Source organism: Ammodytes marinus (assembly GCF_949987685.1).
Source record: "Ammodytes marinus genome assembly, chromosome: 8".
Lineage (NCBI taxonomy): Eukaryota > Metazoa > Chordata > Actinopteri > Uranoscopiformes > Ammodytidae > Ammodytes > Ammodytes marinus.
This window is the reverse complement of record NC_137212.1, coordinates 30,042,019-30,063,420: the sequence shown is the minus strand read 5'-3', so window position 1 is coordinate 30,063,420 and position 21,402 is coordinate 30,042,019. Positions and strand designations below refer to the sequence as shown.

Sequence of the window (21,402 nt, the reverse complement as noted above, 5' to 3'; positions counted from 1 at the left end):
GTTTCGGACAGTCACTTATTTTAAAGAAACAGAACGATGTCAGCTCTGCCTCAGTTTCTCCATCAGCTTTCTTTACATAGTCACGGTGTCGTCCTCGGCCGCGCCCTCTGCCTCACTGTGGTGTGTCCCATTTTTGTTCTCCCCTTCTCGCTTGGAATCCGCCATGACATGTCCTTGCCACGTGTCCCTTCTTACCACATGTGTAACAGTCGACATCAGCCAGGTTCATTTCCTCTTCCTCTTCCATATGCCCATGTTGCCCCGCTAGTCTTCATCACGTTGTCAAGCAACAGATAAAACATTAATTATAACCACAAGTATTCAGTAGTTCAAGCATTAAAATACATAGAGCATGCAGGACAAACAAGAGTCAGCATCAGAGAAACACAAATTAAATAGGTAGACTAGGACTTAGAGCAACATCAAATGTTAGACATGGAGGCAGTAGCCCACCAAAGCAGACAGTACATGCACAACTAACAAACAAAAAGTCGACATGACAATAGTACATGAAGCAGCACAGGAGAGACAGAACGAGCTACACAAAAGCATACAAACAAGCAAGCAAAGTAAGTGTTGCAAGACGCAGGACAAATTCTTCTTCTACATTTCCGGCACTCTTCCCATATTTTTCAGTACACTCATAACTTTGCGGTTTTGTTTAAAACTCGCTGAACGTTACAATTGCATTTGTCTGGGTGATGTGCACGATGAATGGCTTGTATGAATCAGGTAGCCCCTGTAATACCATTGCTATCTGAAGCCCATCTAATATGCTCGTCTGCTCTCTTGATGTTAATGATGTGAATATAGTCTCTGCTCGAATTATGTAGTCAGTTACAGTTTCATTGCTGGCCTTATGGAGCGAAGAAAGTTCACAATACAAACTCACAACGCTGGGTTTTTTCTTTCCCGCATTGTGCTCACAGAGAATCTCCAGCACTCTTCTTCAATCACGTTTCGTGTCCTTCATTACCAATGACAAACTCTTGTTGTCTAGACATTGCAACACCTCTGCATATGCCTCTACATTCTTTGTCTCATCGTCCGTGATGGCCGCTTGGTCTTCCCTGTCTATCTGCGGGTCCTCAGTGATGACTTCTCTGAGGCTGCGTAACTCCCTGTGCACAAGGAACCTCGTTTGGTAGGATGGCCTAGAGGAAAGGTGGCCGACCAGTAACCATGAGGTCGCTGGTTCGATCTCCGGCACCGGACAGGAGGGTGTTAGTTGTAAAACTAGTAGTGGCCGGTATTACGTCTACAGTGCCCATCATCTCTACCACTTGAGAAAGACAATTAACCCCAAACTGCTCCAGTGGCGCTGTACTATGGCTGACCCTGCGCTTTGACCCCCTCCGAAGTGTGGTAACTTGAGAGGGGATATGCGGAAAGACAAATTTCAATGTAACCATTGACTAATAACTTAACTTCCCAGAGCTCATAGTTTTTCTCATCGCCGTTGAATAAAAGTCTGAACCACCTTTAGCCTGCTTGAGGGCCCGTGTCCACCTAACGCCTTTTTCCCACCGCAAGCGCCTTTTTTCAATTGATTCCCAATGAGAAGCGGCCGCCTCGGCAAAAGGCGGCCGCTCTGAGAAAAGGCGCAGCGCCCAGCGTTTTTTTTCGAGCGTTTTTTGTCTTTTTGTGCGGCCGCGTCGAGATTTGCAAGTTGAAAAAAGTTTAACTTTTCAGAAAGGCGGTGGGGACGTCACCGCCGCTTTTTTCAAAGGGCCAATCAGATAGTAGATCGTCGGGACTCGTCGCCTTGGCAACAAAGAAGACGGAAGAGAAACTGCTTTTTCCGTCTCTGTTTACCCGAAACTGTACGAAAATAGTGACTTAAAATGACCAGAACAGAGGGAGGAGAGCCTGTTTGTGGGAGCAGATTAGGCGAACACTTGATTATCTGTATTTTTTATCTCCTACGGATCGTTTCATGCGCACACATCAGCCTACAACTTGCTCCGTGTGTGTTTGCAGGAGCCTCGATAACTCCTCATCCAAACAGAGGATGGTGGAAAGTATTCTCTGTTTCATAAGACTACTCATATTACAATGTAACGATTTAAATAGAAAACAGCAAGCCTAAAGAGTTAAACCAGTGTCGATAGGTCTGACTGGCAGGTGACGATCAGCATTTTCTCTCCCCCGATCACAGCACTCTCTCTCCCAGCTCATAATACGCTTGAAAAAAGCGGTCGAAAAAAGCAGTCGTAAAAAACGCTCAGTAGACACACTCCCGAGCGCACAGCCAGCGTTTAACGCTGGAAAAAGGCGTTAGGTGGACACGGGCCCTGACTGGGCCCATAACCTGTTACGCTAGACCAGGGGTGGCCAACCAGTCAGAGACAAAGAGCCACATTGTTTACTGTGTTACTGCAAAGAGCCACATCGTACACACGGGTACACACGGGTACACATAGTGGCGATTCCAGGAAATTTTGACTGGGGGTGGCCAAGGTGGGCCACAGAGTTAGAGTGGGGTGGCCATCGCACCCCTGAATGAATAGCATGTGATATGCTGTACAACCAATTCAAAGATGATTTATAATCCCAAATGCCCAAATCATGTTAGTATCCATTGTAATGTTTGTCAGAAAACTAAACCCCTGAAGGGGGGTCTGGGGGCATCCCCCCCCCAGAAGATTTTTTTGTGTTTTTAACATGTAATCTAAGCATTCTGGTGCATTCTCGCGAAGATAATAAAGGAAAAAGTAAATATTTATTTCAGCTCAGATGAATAGTAAAATTAGCAAGACAACATAACTTGCTAGCAGCCAGATGCCTAACAACTGGACAGAGAGACGGATGACCACTAGCTTTTGACCAAATATCTTGCTAGAAAAATAAACCTTTATTTATGAAAGTCTGCCCTTGCTAAGAACATGTTACACTCACTAACTACAAACTTTAATTTTTGTATTCAGATTTCAAAAATCTGCTAGGACACGTGCCTATACACATGCATGGGTATGCTGTTTTCAAGACCTTTGCTGACCAGAGACCAGTTCTAGTGGCCACAGTCCTACCATTAATTTAGTAATTGAAAATTGCAAACTGATCTCATATCAGTGGATTGGAGTGTTTGTGTGATGAACTTGGCAACTACCTATCAAAAAAAGTTAAGAAAGAAAAAAAAATACACATAATCTCTGAACTAGGATACATATCAGGAAAAAAATGTAATTAAAAAAATAAAATGAAAATAAAAAATAACATTTGAACTGGGGGGGCCACTGGGGTGGCCAGTAAGATTTCAGGGGGGGGGGGGGGCGTTTTTATTTTCGCGGGGAGCTTGCACATGCATGCACAAGCATTATTTATTAAAAAAAAAAAAAAAAAAAAAAACAGGGGACCCCACACTAGGATTTGAAACGGGCCCCCAGATCGTTAAGGCCGCCCCTGTGATAATGACAGGACTGGACTAAAGACGACAGGGCAGTCATTTTCAACAATGAACATTGTGTGCACTGCCTCACACACAAACTCTCAGTTCAACCAAGTCCACAAACAAAAATATAACAATTTAAAATAGCGTTTTTCTCTTACTTTGCATGTTGCTTTGTGGGACTTACTTTTAGCATGGAGAGAGCTGAAGTGGCGCTGAAGATTTGAAGCCTTGAAATGCGCAAATGACACCTGGCATATAAGGCAGAATGGCTTGGCATAACGTTCAACAAAAAATATGAACTCTCCCACTCTGTTTCGGAACGAACTTGACACAAATACGGAAAACCTCCCTCCAAGCTGAGCGGGCAGTTTTATGTTGCGTCCGCACCAAACGTTTGCGAACGTTATGTTGCGTCCTCGATTAAACATTTGCGAACAGGCATACACATAGGGCCTACACATTAATACAATAAAAAATGAAATAATAGACAACATGTAAAACGAACGTAAGAGCCGCATGAAACGTTTGCGAACATGCACACACATAGGCCCACAAAAAAAAAGTAGGCTATAAAAAAATAAATAAAAAAATAAATTATAATCACATAATTTGATATGAACTGAAGAGCCGCACGAAGCTGGGCAAAGAGCCCTATGCGGCTCGCGAGCCGCGGGTTGGCCGCCCCTGCGCTAGACATTTCTGCAGCAGTCTATTGCGTCCTTACAGTCATCTAAAGTGGTTAGCTACCACCATCTAGTGGCTGATATTCACAGGAGAAAAAAACACATACATCCGCCATCATCTCTTTGGTCCAGGAACTCTCTCTGATCGTTTATTCTGCGCATGCTCACATGACATGTTAGCAGTGCACGAAGGCAAGCACGCTCACGTAATGACGTCACTGTGTAGGCTATTTAACATGGCTTTGCACTCATATTCAGTAATATGCTCAACAGCATGTAAACGTAGTCAGTGTGTATCACTGAAACTGCAAAGGCATTTCATGTTTTTATTTTATTCACTCGCTAGGAGGTGCACATAACTCAAACAAACAAAAAAACTCATCTTAACTCAAATAATAAATGCCTAACATTAGGTTGTGACCTCGTTGCTGTGATTGCGAGACAGAGGCTGAGTTTATCTAAAACTCATTTTATCCATTAAAACCGCAGCGACTTGTAACTATCTGTGTCTTTTGCTCTACTAACCCTATCTCTCCCTTCCTTCTTTTTCCACCCATGAATTCTGCTGATTCCACCGTGTTGAGGATATTCTTTGTTTACATCTTTCTCTCATCTCTGTTACAGAGACAGTTGCTGAGTTGTATTCGTGGTGGAAACTGCCCGGGACCCAACGTCAGCTCACTGCAGTTGCCTGGAGATGTGAATTTCTTTGCCAATCAACTGGCCGTGCCCACCGTGGAGTTTGCCTTTGAACAGACCAAAGCAGAAGAGGTAGGCCTACATACTGTATAAGCCAACACAAAACAGTTATTTATTTTTTTAACCTCGACTGGTTTCATTTGGCCTGCTACGTTTCCACACTGCCCCCCCTTGCATTGTCATACTTAAATTTGATTTGCTGCAGAGTAGAGGAGCTGCAAACCTGTCTGTGTGTATCATAATGTTGAAGAAAAGACAACATTTGTCCAGTTCTGGCCCATCTGGGACTGGACGTGAGAACAACCATATGTAGCCTCCAAGATTAAACATATTATTTAGATTTAATACAATATTTAACATCAGTTCCACACTGAGCAACAGATACACATCACAGAGCTCACACATTATGCAAAACCCCACTTATAGTAGGGGGGCCAGTGTATTTTCATAGTTTTTAAATGTTAATTTTTGGAGAGTGGTTAGAATGTCTCCTGGGGATACTGCATGTTGAGAAGAAAGATGTCTTTTTTCTGACTATGTATTTATACTTCTCTCTCAAAGATATATATATCAAAGTTTATATTTACGTAGTACCTGATTACCCGTGGAATTTGGTTGCAATGCCAGGATCGCTTCTAATATTAAATACTGTTCCCAGAAATCCTCTTTTCAGGTGTGAATATGTTTATTGTTAGTTAACAGATGTCTTAGTACCTCTTTTAGTTTGTTTTTGCTTACAAACAGTTGTTACAAACTGTTGAAAAAGGATTGTAATAGACACATTTTCCAGTTACATTATTTCTGTCCTTGCAAGTTTTGCACAGTTGTATTAATATTGGGAGATGTGTAGATGTTGTACATCCATACAATTTGAGTGGACATCCTGCCTGGAAGTGACTATGAAAACATTGGGTTTCCCAAAACCCAGATATTGGAATCGGATCGGAACTAAAAATAGTGGATTGGTGCATCCCTAAAGTGGCTGGGAGGTAAACTTGTGCTGGCCTATTGCTTCTTTAAAGCTCCCATATTATACACTTTTCGGTTCTATTATACACCATATTATATGGTCTTAGTGGTCCCTAATACGTTTTTCTTTAATTGTTTGCTGAAAAAAACTTTCAGATAATTTATTGTACTATGCTGATGTTCAGCTAATCTCACAATGGCCTATTTTTTAAAAAAGAGTTGCAGGTCCCCTCGTAAATATACAATCTTTGAGCTCCCCCCGCCCCCTGTCCGGAAGCGAAGCCAGATACGCCTCGCCCTCTGTCTGTCAGGGCCGTGGACCAATAAGAAATAGGGGTGTGGGCTGCACAGTGGAAGCTTCTGGCTTTACGGTTTGTGAGGTCAGAAAAGGGGATAATTCTGACTGGAGTGTTTTTGGGGGGAGGGGTGGGGGTTTCAGAAAAGGGGAGAGTGAGAAAAGGAGAGATTGTTATTTTTTTTGATATTTTGGCAGTCTCTAGGCACACCGTGGACGCATGGATATGTTGGAACACATTTAAAAAGTGCATTTAGCATAATATGGGACCTTTAAGGTTGATCGCTGGCCGTGATCGAGCTACGATCCGCATACCAGCAAACAGAGACCTGCCTTCTTTCAATTCCAACACCTGTCCACAAGAAGCTATTTGATGCTTCTATGGCACACTGCAGGTGTCAGATTGGTTTAGCATTTTGGAGTAGAAGCGTTACTTCAAGACAGTTGGCTGCGCCTCAAAACACACTTGGTGCATGTTCAGCCATTTATTACAATAGACCTACCTCAAAATCCAAACGTCAATCCATTTGGGCCTCAATACTAATTCTAATACTTTGTAACATATCTGTGCTTTTTCGTCAAACCCCGAGGCACTACTAGCAGAATGCAGGATTTGAGGCTAATGTTATGATAGCTCGAGGTGAACCCAAAAGCAGACCGGACACCAGGTAGTCAGTTAAGAACAATGTTTAATTTGGCAGGCAGGCAGGCAGGTCACTGGACGGCTGGATGGTGTAGCGAGCAGAGGCAAGTGGATATCCGGAAACCCGCAGGCAGGCGAGCAGGTAAGGTGATCAGCAGAGGCAACTGGCACGGAAGGAAAAAAGGAGCAGAGTTAAAACTAACTCCAACTGGAGACGAGAAGAAAAACAATAAACATAGATATCCTGGGACTCGGGTTAGTTACCGTTCTGGTACGTAGTATACTCTGGTGCTGAATGACTGGAGTCCACAGGCTTAAGTAGAGAGACCTTGATTAGCCAAACGATCCACACCTTGGGCAGTCAGCCCAGGAGTGCTGCCACGCCCACATGCCAACAGAGACCCTGTTTCCACCTGGCATTAATATGTGGTTCTGAGGAATCCGATCGTTATATGTAAATGTAATATGCTTGTTCACACCTGGCCTTAACAATGCGTCTTCTATGCGCGTTTGCGATCCGGATTCGAATTCCCCGCGCTGTATGGAAATCAGCTCGTACATCATTTCCGCTTATACACTCCATCTTCAATGTTTTCTGTTTTCTGTTGTCTGTTTACCTGCAACGGTGCGCTTTTATGACGTGAATTGTCGCGTGAATGAGTACGCGTTTCCGCCCAGTCACTCGCCGCAGTTGAGTGGGCGGGGTCTAATGTGTATGAGATGCGCATACGCGTTTCCACTGTTAATGGGTATGTGGATAAGTGGTCTCAAACCACCTCCGAATGTGGATAATTTCAATGCGCATTCAATGCGCATTGAGCGTGTTTCCACCTGTAGTTAGCGCGATCGGATCCTAAAAACCACATATTAATGCCAGGTGGAAACAGGGTCAGAGACAGACAAGAGAAAAACACATATAGAGAAGGAGGAGAGACTGCCAAGCCGTGAGTCATGACAGTACCCCCCCCCCCCTCAATGACCGCCTCCAGGAGGTCTACCAGGCTTATCTGGGTGTTTGGCATAGAACTCCCGGAGGAGTGCGGGGTCCAGGATCAGGCCCCTGGCGATCCAGCTTCTCTCCTCTGGACCATAACCTTCCCAGTCCACCAAATATTGAAAACCCCTCCCCCTGCGCCGAACATCCATAACCCGGCTGACCGTGAAGGCCGGGTGACCATCAATAAGACTGGGGGGGTGGTGGGGCGACGGTAGGCGGGCACAACTCACTAACAGTCACTGGCTTAAGCTGGGAGATGTGAAAAGTGGGGTGAATCCTGAGGGACTGGGGCAGCTTAATGCGAATGGCAGCTGAGTTAATGACCTTGTCGACCTCAAATGGCCCTATGTACCGGGGAGAAAGCTTCTTGGACTCGACACTAAGGGGAATGTCCCTGGAGCAAAGCCAAACCCTTTGGCCAGGTACGTACACGGGCGCAGGGATCTGCCGCCGATCAGCCAACCTCTGATTCTGTTCCCTAGTACGCAGGAGAGCCGCTCTGGAATCCCTCCAGATCCTGCGGATCCTACGCACGTTGTGCTGAACAGAGGGCACGGCGATCTCGCTCTCCTGAGTGGGAAAGAGAGGTGGTAAGTAGCCCAGAGATGCTTCAAATGGTGTCATACCTGTAGCAGCCGACGTCAGGGAGTTGTGCGAGTATTCAACCCAGGTGAGATGCGAGCTCCACGACGCTGGGTTGTGAGCGCAGATGCATCTCAGAACCGTCTCCAGGTCCTGATTTGCCCTCTCGGTCTGGCCATTGGACTGGGGATGATGACCGGAGGAAAGACTGACGGAGGCCCCCAACACCTGGCAAAACGCTTTCCACACTTGAGAGGTGAACTGAGGCCCTCGATCCGAGACAATGTCCAGGGGGATCCCATGAATCCGGAACACATGGTTAACCACCAGCTCAGCAGTCTCCGCAGCCGAGGGCAGTTTGGGGAGGGCCACAAAATGCACCGCCTTGGAGAAACGATCCACAATTGTTAGTATGGTGTCATTACCTTCGGACGGTGGTAATCCAGTAACGAAGTCCAGAGCTATGGGCGACCACGGGCGACCAGGCACAGGGAGCGGATGCAGGAACCCGGCTGGGGGGCGATAAGTCGACTTGCCACGAGCGCAGATGGTACACGCCTTCACATACTCGCGCGTGTCGGCAGCGACGGACGGCCACCAGAAGTGGCGTTGGATCAGGGCCAGGGTACGGGAAACTCCAGGATGACAGGCGAAACGTGAAGTGTGACCCCACTTCAGCACCTGAGGACGAACAGGAACAGGTACAAACAGACAACCCGGAGGCCCACCCCCAGGACCGGGGTCCCCTTGGAGAGCTCCCTTAACCACGGACTCAATCTCCCACGTTAGAGAGCCCACCTGGCAGGACTGGGGAAGAATAGTATCCGGAACTGAGGGACTGCCGTTATCAGGGTTGAACTGTCTGGAGAGGGCATCAGGTTTAACATTCTTGCTACCAGGTCTAAACGTGAGGTTAAAGTTAAACCGACCAAAAAACAGAGCCCAACGTGCTTGGCGGGAATTTAACCGTTTAGCAGTCTGAATGTAAGCCAGGTTCCTGTGATCTGTCCATACCGTAAACGGAGACGCCGCACCCTCCAGCCAGTGACGCCACTCCTCCAGAGCCAGCTTAACGGCTAGCAACTCTCTGTTGCCGACGTCGTAGTTCCTCTCCGCAGGGGACAGCTTCTTGGAGAAGAAGGAACAGGGATGAAGCTTGTTGTCTCCTTCGGCTCTCTGCGACAATACAGCTCCCACTCCCAGATCCGAAGCGTCCACCTCGATGACGAACTGACGAGCTGGGTCGGGCTGCACCAGGATGGGAGCTGAGGAGAAGTGTCTCTTAAGCTCGCAGAATGCATCCTCGGCTGCAGGCGACCAGACAAATGGAACAGACGGAGAGGTTAGCTTAGTGAGTGGGGCTACTACCTGGCTGTAGTTTCTCACGAACCGTCTGTAGAAGTTGGCGAAGCCCAAGAATCTCTGGAGCTGCTTCCGTGAGCCAGGCTGCGGCCATTCCGTAACTGCCAGGACCTTGGCTGGGTCGGCCCGCACCTGTCCGCACTCCAGGATGTACCCCAGGAACGACACTGAGGAAACATGGAACTCACACTTCTCTTGTTTAACAAACAGTTTATTCTCCAACAACCTCTGGAGGACCTGGCGCACGTGTACAACGTGCTCCTCAATGTTGCGGGAAAAAATCAGGATATCATCAAGGTAGACAAACACAGAGTGGTTCAAGTAGTCCCTAAGCACGTCATTTATCAGGGCTTGGAAAACTGCTGGGGCATTGGTAAGACCAAATGGCATGACTAGGTACTCAAAGTGACCTAAAGGGGTGTTAAACGCAGTCTTCCACTCATCCCCCTCCCTGATGCGGACCAAATGATAGGCGTTGCGTAAATCCAACTTAGAAAAAACAGTAGCCCCATGGAGTGGATCAAAAGCAGAGTTAATCAGTGGCAGGGGATATTTGTTCTTTACCGTAATATTGTTCAAACCCCGAAAGTCAATACATGGTCTCAGAGTCTTATCCTTCTTAGCCACAAAGAAAAAACCAGCTCCTAATGGAGAGGAGGAAGAGCGGATAATACCTGAGTCCAACAAATCCGTGATGTATTTCTCCATGGACTCGCGTTCCGGAGCTGAGATATTGTAGAGCCGGCTGGTGGGATAGGTGGCGCCAGGCAGCAGGTCGATGGCGCAGTCGTAAGGTCTGTGAGGAGGTAAGGATAAGGCCCGGTGCTTGCTGAACACCTCGACCAGGTCGTGATACTCCCGAGGAACAGAGGACAAGTCAGGGGGTTCTGGGGAGGCAACACACTCCTTAACGGAACTTGGGGGCTGCGCTGATCTGAGACATGTAGCATGGTAGAAAGAGCTCCAACTAGGTATCTTTCCAGTGGCCCAGTCAATCACCGGGTTATGTACCTGTAGCCACGGAAGCCCGAGCACTAAGGGAGCATGTTTGGAGGGCATAACATGGAACGTTATCCTTTCCCTGTGGTTGCCAGCCAACAGGAGAGGCAACTGCTGCGTTTGTTCGGAAATAAGGGCCAAAACATCACCATTGAGTGCATTAACCTTGAGCGGTGGGGCAATGGGACTGGTGACTATCTGACAGTGCTTCACAAAACTAGCGTCAAGTATATTGGAGTCAGAACCTGAATCAACTAGGGCCATAAGTTGATAAGTATTCCCGTTAAGGAAAATACTAGCTTCAATGTTAATGCGTCTTCGGGGCAAACAGGGCAATACTGTGCTACTCACCAGAACCCCGTCTGCGACTAGTGAGGGCTTGGGTTTAACCGGCGGGGACACCTAACCCGTTGATGTCCAGATTCACCACAGTAGAGGCATAACCCACCCACGAATCTCCTACTCCGCTCGGAAGGAGTGAGTCGGTTCCGACCCAACTGCATGGGCTCCTCTGTAGACGTAGGAGGAAGAGCAGGAAACACAGGCGACTCACTGGTGCGATGGCTGGAGGCATAACCTGCATCCGCTGAAGAGGAATGAAAGGGTCCAAGAGAGCGACCGGTCTTTTCCCTACGACGCTCTCGGAGGCGATTGTCCAGTCTAATAGCTAGAGCTACGAGTTCATCTAAGTCAGCTGACTCATTTCGCACAGCTAACTCGTCTTTAACGGAATCAACTAACCCGTTGAGAAAAACCCCCTGTAACGCCTCGTCGTTCCACCCCGTCTCTACTGCTAATGCCCTGAACTCCACCGAATATTCTGCAACACTGCGAGCCCCCTGTCGAAGTTGAAGTAGGCACTTAGTAGCGTCCCTACCCCGGACCGGGTGGTCAAAAACCTTCTTCATTTCAGCTACGAAGCTAGGAAACGAAAAACATACGGCAGACTGCCTCTCCCACACTGCAGACGCCCAAGTCAAAGCATGTCCAGAGAGTAAGCCTATGACGTAACTAATCCTGGCTCGGTCCGAGGCATACGAGCTGGGTTGTAGTTCAAAAACTAAAGAGCACTGGAGGAGAAACGACTTGCATACCCCAAAACTCCCGGCATAGCGCTCCGGTGTGGAGACACGAGGCTCTTGGGCAGGCGGAGGGACAGGTGCTGCACCTGGGTCGGGTTGACCAGGAGCTAGATGTGTGACGACTCCGTGGAGCTGTCCTCCCAACGCCGCCACGTTCGCGGTGAGTTCCTTCAGCGAGGAGATAACGTCTCGGAGAGCCACTTCATGTTGTCCCACAAGAGTGCCTTGCGCTCCCAACGCATGGTGTAGCCTGTCCGTATCCGCTGGGTCCATGTTGGCCAGAGTATTCTGTTATGATAGCTCGAGGTGAACCCAAAAGCAGACCGGACACCAGGTAGTCAGTTAAGAACAATGTTTAATTTGGCAGGCAGGCAGGCAGGTCACTGGACGGCTGGATGGTGTAGCGAGCAGAGGCAAGTGGATATCCGGAAACCCGCAGGCAGGCGAGCAGGTAAGGTGATCAGCGGAGGCAACTGGCACGGAAGGAAAAAAGGAGCAGAGTTAAAACTAACTCCAACTGGAGACGAGAAGAAAAACAATAAACATAGATATCCTGGGACTCGGGTTAGTTACCGCTCTGGTACGTAGTATACTCTGGTGCTGAATGACTGGAGTCCACAGGCTTAAGTAGAGAGACCTTGATTAGCCAAACGATCCACACCTTGGGCAGTCAGCCCAGGAGTGCTGCTACGCCCACATGCCAACAGAGACAGACAAGAGAAAAACACATATAGAGAAGGAGGAGAGACTGCCAAGCCGTGAGTCATGACAGCTAACACACATTGATGAATTTGACATCTTTATTTGATTTCCTAGAAACCCCAAGAATTTAGATATAACATTCTCCAAAAATAAACAAGCAGAAGTTGACGGATACTGAACTTTGATATGTTGTTGCCCCCCCCCCTACTATAACTTCCATGAACAACAATCCAGTATTGATGTTTGTGGTACTGCCTTGAAGTGGAAACACAGAGATTCGGCTCCAGCTATGTCTGCCCACTAGAATTTTTATTTTCAAATACTTCATTTATTGATTGATTTTTTTGAGAACATACACACAATTCTTTTTTTTTAAAGAACACAAAAACACAAAAAGGCATTCCGCAGGGCTGTACGCTTATTTTTTTAGGTGGTAGCACTGGTGCTCGCGAGCAAAAAAAATCAGTAGCACAAAAATGTATTTGGTAGCACACAAAGTATGATCGAAAACTTGCATAACCTTAACCCTTGCATTTCGCTCTAATTCCCTTTGAGCATGTCATCTTGGTCTCATTTGAGATTCTCAATTAATATTATATCCTAGTGTGTGCAGTAATAATTATAGAAAAATAGGGGATTGCAATTTAGACAAAAGAATCTAACTTGCCAATTGCAATTTTTTGCTGATTCAGAATCATTTCTCCCCATAAAAATAATATCTATATCTATATATTTTTGGTAGATACATATAATTATTATATTAATAATAATATTTTTTTTAGAAAATGTCCTTCTGTTATTAAAACCAAACTTTAAAAAATTAAACATAGCCTATTAGATAAATAAGTATAATATTGGTACAATTTAGGATAAATTAAATAGGTTGTTGTGAATGTGTTGGGAGTAGTTCTTCAGTGGCTTATTCAAACGTTGTTTAAATAGACTACTGTTGACTGCTCTCTGCAGCTGAATGAGTTGCCTTTCTAGCTAGAACACTGCAGTGCTGTAAAGCGCTAACTCCCTGTTCTTACCGACTTCAAAATAAAAGTCAACTCACGTTTGGCTAGTAACAGGCTTTTAATGTGAAGGCGCACAGGAAATGTTCTGTTTGCACACACGCTAACTTAACTGTGTTAATGTTAAGAGCCGTCTCCTTCCGGTTATTACCGTTGGTGAAGTTTATTAGATGCTAGAATCGCCTCACGAGCACAGATCCCGAGCACACATCTTTCACCAGCCAAAGTGGAGGGCGGACTCAATAACTTACTTGCCTAAAGGCCTTTGCACACCGGGCGCGACGCGAATAAACACAACGTAAAAGCGAATGTTTTGAAATGTGAATTTTGTCGCGTCTCACTTTAGAAGCGACGTCCCAGAAAAATCGAACTCAGTTCGAAAAAATAAAAACGCAAATTCGCGATGCGAAATGACGGCGCTGGTTAATTAACGGATTAATCGCACGAATAAAACGCGCCCGGTGTGCAAAGGCCTTAAGACTACATTTACCCGCATTTGGAGAGTGTTAATGTAGAGCCCTCTAAGCAGTGTTGTGCATCGCTCCTCTGTGTCTCAAAGACAGCCTCTCCTCATTAGCAACCTGTCGCACTAGTGCAAGTGGACTTGTATTCATCATTGCACGTGATCAATTTCAATAGCAAATGCGATCAAAACTGTCGCACTGTACAGCCCTGTTCCGGAAGGTGACCAATCACACAACGGAGTGGGGTTTGCAGGAGGGGGGGCGAGGGGGCGGAGAAGGACGAAGCCCAGTGTTGACAGAGAATGCTGAAATCGCCCAGATGAGAGGAAGAGTTTCCCGAAAATCTACATAGTTTTTTTGTGCTGTGATTCGTGTCAGGTTGCTCTATAGGAGTCATTAATGAGAAATTAAGACCAGAAAAGTAGTATAATAGGAGATCTTTAAGAATATTTTTTTTTGTGATCACCATCCCATACTGGATCGACAGAGCTTTCAAATGACTTAAAGCCACTACGAGTAACATGGCACGTTGGCGTCCCCTTTGGACAAAAGCGGTAGTATTTTTACGACGCCCGCTGCCGCAAAGCTGTTTTCTAGCTCGTGCCAGGCGTGCGAGTGTGAACTGAGAAGGGCGCAATATAGTGCATGTCCGTGTGTTGAAAGTGTGAGGACTCTTTTCGGCTCCGTGAGAGTGGTTTTGACACTGCATCAACTAATGCCAGTCAGTGCTACACACACCTGATTGCAATGAGTTAATGCAGTGTCACCTAACTACTCTCTCTCACGGAGCTGAAAGATTACGTGTCCTCACAGAAAGCGAATGAACGAGAGACGGCAGTTAGTATGGATCACGATGAGGTAATGTGTTTGTGTTGTTGATGTAAATAATGACTATTTCAGATAATGGTTATCTGATGATGGTGAAGCAAAGCAAACTTTGTGTTAGTACCAACTGCTCATTCATTTAGGAGTAAACACTGCAGTCTAGTTTCGCTCTCGTGAAATTGTATACACGTTGCTTGGCAACGCCCTCGTCCCGCCCGTAGCCTATATCACTCTCCCTTTTAGCTTTTCTTCATTGCATTCTCTTTTTTTTTCTTTGATGGTTCAGCCCCGTTATCAGTCATTATGACGACAAATAACTGTCTCAAACAAGGCTCCCGCTCCCCTTCCCTCACCTGGAGGGATAGGCTTCTCAAATGGCGTTGCAGCGCCACACTGAAATCTGTGACCAATACGGGTATGTGACCATAGAGCCTGCACGAGCGAACCGAAAATCGGACTGGGTGTGCGACCAGACCAAAAGCAGTAATAAAAACGATATAAAAACTTCTTTCTTTGCACTGATGGTCTCGTTTGCTGTTAAAGGTAATTTATGATTATCAGAGGAAACATGAGGCTGTTTAAAAGATATTTAAATGTTACTCGTAGCCGCTTTAAAGTCTCTAGTTGTTGTGACCAGCCCAGAACGGCTGTTTCTGGGTTGGGATGGAGGATGTGGCCGTAGACATCTGAATAACAAACACGCTTGACCAGAAACTGTGGAGTCTGGGACAGAACCAAAACATATGAGCCAGGGATAGTATACATGTAATTTAACACGGGGATAGTGGGGCAGATGTACAACCTTATATCAGGGTTTCTCGCGATAGATCAGTGCGAGACCGCCTCCTCTCCCGGAAGTGTGGGATTTGCAGATGTAAACAACCCCGGGAGGGAGTGCATGGTTGAGATGGAGGCTGTTGTCAAGTCTCAGTAAGACACAGAAAGTCTAGCTTAGGGCCCACTCACACTAGGGCCGTTTGCCTGTTCCGTGCTGCAGGAAGATTCAGCACGATTCCCCCCCTCCCCACTCCCCCAGCTGGCCCGTGGTCACACTGCTCGTGGCCTGGGCACGATTGCACCTTGCCTGCGTCACCGTGCGCGTTTAGGATTTGGAGCGTAGTCTACTTGTAGGCAGGGACGTTGGAAGTAGGGGTGCGGGGGGTGCGCACCCCCCCCTCACCACCGCCTGCACCCCCTCTCCGCCCCCCTACACTTTGCCCTGTGCTCCCGCGATTGCTCTGTAAACAATCGCATAGCCTATGTCCTCTTTCCCATCTCCTGCTCCCTCACATCAACTTGACAGAGCATCAATATATACACTATTATATATAGCTTATAGGCTAAATACTATATAGGCTATAGATTATTTATATGCCCGTCGCATTTCTTCACCGTGCCCAGGACGAGATTACGGTTGTGCCCCGCCTTCCCATGCGCACTTCGGTAGGTGAGAGTGCTGAGGGGCGCACACTAATGAGCATTAGGTTATCATTAAAAATCCAGTCTGCTAAACGCCCTACCACAGGTTGGAGAGAGAAAGAGAAAGAGAGAGAGAGACGCGCTGACAGGATGCAACGTTCACCTGTGCACCTGCTCCTCCAAGGTGTGTGCCGGTATCGTGCCAAGTTACCGCTGATAAGAATTGTGTCCCCGCCGGCCGGTGAGCGCGCATGCATCAAGTAAAGGCGAACATATTAACACTTCATAATGTCGTAAAAAAGTCGGGTCGTCTTATATTCGGGGTCTAGTATTCGGCGTCCAGTAATGCCCGTTACCAGAGCGGCCATTCAGCTTCAGGGCCTGTGTCCAAGTTGTGTTTATTTTATTTTTTCGGGTGGAACCAACACTGGCTGTGCTCTCAAAAGCGGCCGGGGCATGCGTGTGTGCAATGGGAGAGAGAATGCTTTGTGTGGAGAGAAAAAAGAGACGCGGGAAATCGCCAAAGCCAATGCAAAGCCTTGAGTCATTATGTTGCGAGTCAATGTGTCAGAGGCAGGAATCGGCTGTGCGATGGGCTTTTGCTGTGGCTTGCACTGCTGAGGAGAGATTGCCAACTGCGCTGTCCTTTTACGCACCAGCAGGGCCGCCGTAATTTAGATTTCATAATTTGCTTCAATGCCCTTATGATAATAAGAATGAGAGGCTTCATTAAAACGCTGTCCATGCGCTGTCTATGCGGTCGTTGTGATTGTAACTTTGTCGGCTGTAAACTGAAACTAACGGAGATCGCGGAAGCCTTCCCCTCGACAACGTGACGTGCACTGCCCCGGTTATCATTCACCGATCACAGAGCCGGGGCTCAAGAATACAAATGTAGGCTATGCAGAAAAGGAACAAATTGGTGAATAAAAATTCACCAGAATACAGGAAATTAAGCATGTAATGCTCAAAAAATTCTGGCGGAGTACCCCCAGACCCCCACTTATAAATTGTCACAACCCAAAGTTTAATCAAAACCTACGTCCTTCAAATTCATGATTTTTTTTAAAGGCTATAAGGATACGTTGGAAAATTCTTAAATGTTATTTGCTTTTATAGTTAGTTTTAATAGCTTAATTCTAATCAAATTATTTTAAATATAAATAGGCTATTTTATCATGGTTATAGTAGATTGCTAATTTTACCAGTAGCCTACTGCTTTGTCTGATAGCGCTGCACCTCGGCCAATGTACAGCACCCCCCCTAAGAAAGTAGTTCCAACGTCCCTGCTTGTAGGCTATACGACTGTTTGTGAATATTTTCATCCGGCCAAATTTGCATCATATATTCCACTTCCACATTAGAGCAACGAGAATCCTTAAGCTATTGTTTTTTTTTTAAAATGTAGCCTTGACGTAATAGGTCGCGGTGGACAGTCTCATATTTGTGCAGCACGCTGTTTATTATTAATATAACGGTCCATCATCAGACCATACGTATCGGATGGTTTTATACACATCGATCGCTCCATCAAGTAATCCAAGTCTGAACTTTTTGTATGTGCACGGATCGTTTTTTTAAGTGTCTTTATAAAGTTTCTTGTTAAACCTTAGTGTAGGCGACTGTTTCCTTATCACCGGGCCGCGGAGTCCCGTTGTGTGTTGTTTTGGGTTCGTCTCCACCGTAAAGACAGTATTATGACAGCTGACGGGAGGAAAAAGAAAAAAATCATCTGACGAACGTGAGTAAACACGAAAATCTTTTTGCTTTGCTTTCTGCGCTCACCTATTTAGCTCTCTCCCTCTTTTATTAGCCCACAACTAGGCCTACACACACGTTAATTCTCACACATTTTATGTAGCTACAAGTCCAAGTGGCGGGCAATTCTGGTGCCAACTAGTAAGGCAGCGGACGTTAACGGACTATGCATCCTTAATAAATTCACGTCAGGAACGCCGTCTTGGCGCTTGCTTGTGCGCGTGTCATCTCATTAGCATCTGTACTTTGGCCACGGCACACCTCTCCCAAGTGTGCCGTGGCCAAGGGGCTGTTCCGTGCTGGTATACGGATGGCGTGGTCACACTAGCCAAACGTTCTAGACTTTAGTATGCAAATGAGCTCGGACACGGGGCCGTGGCCCTAGTGTGAGTGGCCCCTTAGAATCCAAGATGAAGTCAGAGATGAGGGACCTTGTTGGTGAGCAATCGGACATTGAAAAGATTTATAAAAAAAATGACTCATGAAGATGCCTAGGCTAAAGTTAAAGCTACTACGAGTAAGTCGGCACGTTGGCGACACCTTTGAACAAAAGCGGTAGTATTTTTACGACGCCAGCTGTTTTCTAGCTCGTGCGGGGAGAGCAAGATTCAAATAATCAGGAAGCAATATGGTGCGTGTCCGTGTGTTGAAAGTGTGAGGGCACCGGACTCTTTTCGACTTCCAGAGAGTGGTTAGTGACACAGCATCAACTAATGCCAGTAAGTGCTAAACACACCTGATTGCAATGAGTTGATGCATTGTCACCTCTCACGTAGCTGAACGAGTCCGTGTCAGTGAGATGGCAGTTAGTTAGTAGTCTATGGATCACGATGAGGTAATGTGTTTATGTTATTGTAAATAATGACTATTTCAGATGAATAATGGTCATCTGATGATGCTGGTGAGGCAAAGTAAACTGTGTTTTAGTAGGCTACCGCTCATTCATTTAGGAGTAAACACTGCAGTCTAGGTTCGCTCCGTGATATTGTGTATACGTTGCTTGGCAACGCCCTCCCGCCCGCCTATCACTATCCCTTTTAGCTTTTCTTCATTGCATTTTCTTTTTTTTCTTTGGTTCAGCCCCATTATCAGTCATTATGACTACAAACAACTGTCTCAAACAAGGCTCCCGCTCCCCTTCCCTCACCTGGAGCCATAGGCTTCTCAATTCACGTTGCTGCGCCACACTGAAATCTGCGACCAATGCGGATATGTGACCATAGAGCATGCACGCGTGAACCGAAAATCGGACTGGGTGTACGACCAGATCAAATGCAGTAATAAAAACTATATAAAAACGTCTTTCTTTGCACTGATGGTCTCGTTTGCTGTTAAAGGTAATTTATGATTATGAGAGGAAACATGAGGCTGTTTAAAAGATTTTTAAATGTTACTTGTTGCCGCTTTAAGAGCCCTTCCAGCAAAAACCTTGCAAATACACTGTCACAATATGACCATGTCTCCAATTAAGCCCCGCCATCTGCAATTTTAGAAATTAATTATTCAATAAAACCACCAATTTTTCTAAATTGCAGCTTGTTTTTCTCACAGCTTCTCACTAAGTGGTTTGGAAATAATAAATGAATGTGGGCAGCAGTATGAGTGATCAAAGATTGACATATTACATCAGGAATTGACAGTTATGACAGACCCCCGGACATTTGCCAAGCTCATTTTCCCTGTCAACATGAGCTAGTGAGGCGTTCTGTAATTGTGCTTTCTTCATCCTGTATAGGTCAATCCAAGAAAACATTTATTTTTTGTCAAAACTGCATCGTTTAATAAGCTCCCTTCCATCAATACATGTCTCTCATTCAATAAACTGCGTGCTCATTTCTGCCTGAACAACACATCCTTGGCAACTCGTTACACAGGCTAGAACACATGTGAAGCTCTCCTTAAAGAGCACCTATTATGCTTTTTTCAACTTTTATGACCTATAAATGTTGTTATAATGATTTATAGTCATGTTTAACCATACTAAAGTGTCAAGTAATGACTTACATGCATTAAGACATATTCCCTGCTGACCGTCTGGGGTGGCTGTGCAGAGCACTAAACACTAGGGCAGCCGGTCACGATTCACTTGTTCAAATTTCTGGGATTTATCTACGTAGATCAATCCGGATTTTCCATGTATTGTAATGCTGCAACATGCTCAGGCAGGCTCAGGCCATGCCCCCAACTACCTGCTCAAATCTGCCCGTGCGCCGCTGAAAGTCTTCCGGAAGGTAACCAATCACAACGGAGTGGGGTTTGCAGGAGGGGGGCGAGGGGGCGGAGAAAGACGAAGCCGAGTGTTGACAGAGAATGCTGAAAGCACCCAGATGAGAGGAAGAGTTTCCCGAAAATCTACATAGTTTTTTGTGCTGTGATTCGTGTCAGGTTGCTCTATAGGAGTCATTAATGAGAAATTAAGACCAGAAAAGTAGTATAATAGGAGATCTTTAATATCAGCACAGATAGGAGACGTTTTCCTAAGTTTTAAAAGGTTGATTTTACTAGCTCCAGTTCTAAAAGGATTTACCACTCAACAGCTTTTCTGAACAGTTTGGACAGAATGTCAGAGGCTTTTGTGAATACAGGTAAGTTACATATATCTTAGATGAAGAACTCAGCTGGAATGAGAAGGATTAACCATTATTAGGGTAAATAGTAACAAGGTATTAGGAGCAGTGAATAATAAATGACCTGGGACTGTGAGATACGTGCACTAGCACATTTATAGAACGATGTGTGTAGTTGAACATGTTTTTTTTTAACTTCTTTCCTAACCCAATCAATTTCCCCATCCGTCAGATGTGTCTTGTGTCCCTTGCATTAGTCCAGAATGTCCCAACCTTAAGGTCATTTGACTGTGTTTAAAGCAGTTTAAATGACCAGCTACAGCAGTAAACATATTACAGTAGTTTATTACAGTAGATTTGGCCAGCTCGCTGCAGTTCACTTTATAGCCATCGGCGCTGCTATTGAGAAGGAATTTCTGAAAGTTCCATAATGCCTCTTTAACAATCGAATGATGTCATATTATAAAGTAACGGGGACATTTTACTGCAGATGTATGTTTTCTGTACTTTTTTTTGTATACAAGAACAATCTTTTTCAGAATTATAGAGATGTGAATATGAGAGGGGCAGGGGTTAGGGAAGCGTATAAAACTCGCTTGTGTAATTTATTGAAGCAGATACATATGGCCTCAACAACACAAGCACCTACATACATATGAGCAGCTTCTTATGTGTTCCAGCATATATACACTTATTATTCATATTCCAAAAAAACAAACCACTACTATATGTGATCTCCTGTGTGTGTAATTGTATTCATTCATCCACATATGCCCAATAAATAGAGTTGTTGTGTTGGTAATGTGTCTGAGAACAAGCAGATGTTGTGTAAGCCTTGCCACAGCGTTTCGTGACAGCAGTGTGGTTCGCTGAACATTTGTTTACTCATTTAGCATCTGTTTTTCTCTTCTGTGCTGTACTGCTACATCGGACCATCCTGTGATTATTC

At 45.7% G+C, this 21,402-nt stretch overlaps 1 protein-coding gene across 1 annotated transcript in view; it reads left to right on the top strand.

Moving 5' to 3' along the window:
- The window catches only part of naaladl2 (N-acetylated alpha-linked acidic dipeptidase like 2), a gene marked incomplete at both ends in the record, with an annotated part of 343,065 nt that overhangs the window by 194,760 nt on the left and 126,903 nt on the right, over window positions 1-21,402 (top strand). Inside the window, one exon of the mRNA XM_080032883.1 lies at window positions 4,699-4,845. Coding sequence (XP_079889009.1) covers window positions 4,699-4,845 — 147 coding nt within the window. The remainder of the gene's footprint in view (window positions 1-4,698; window positions 4,846-21,402) is intronic.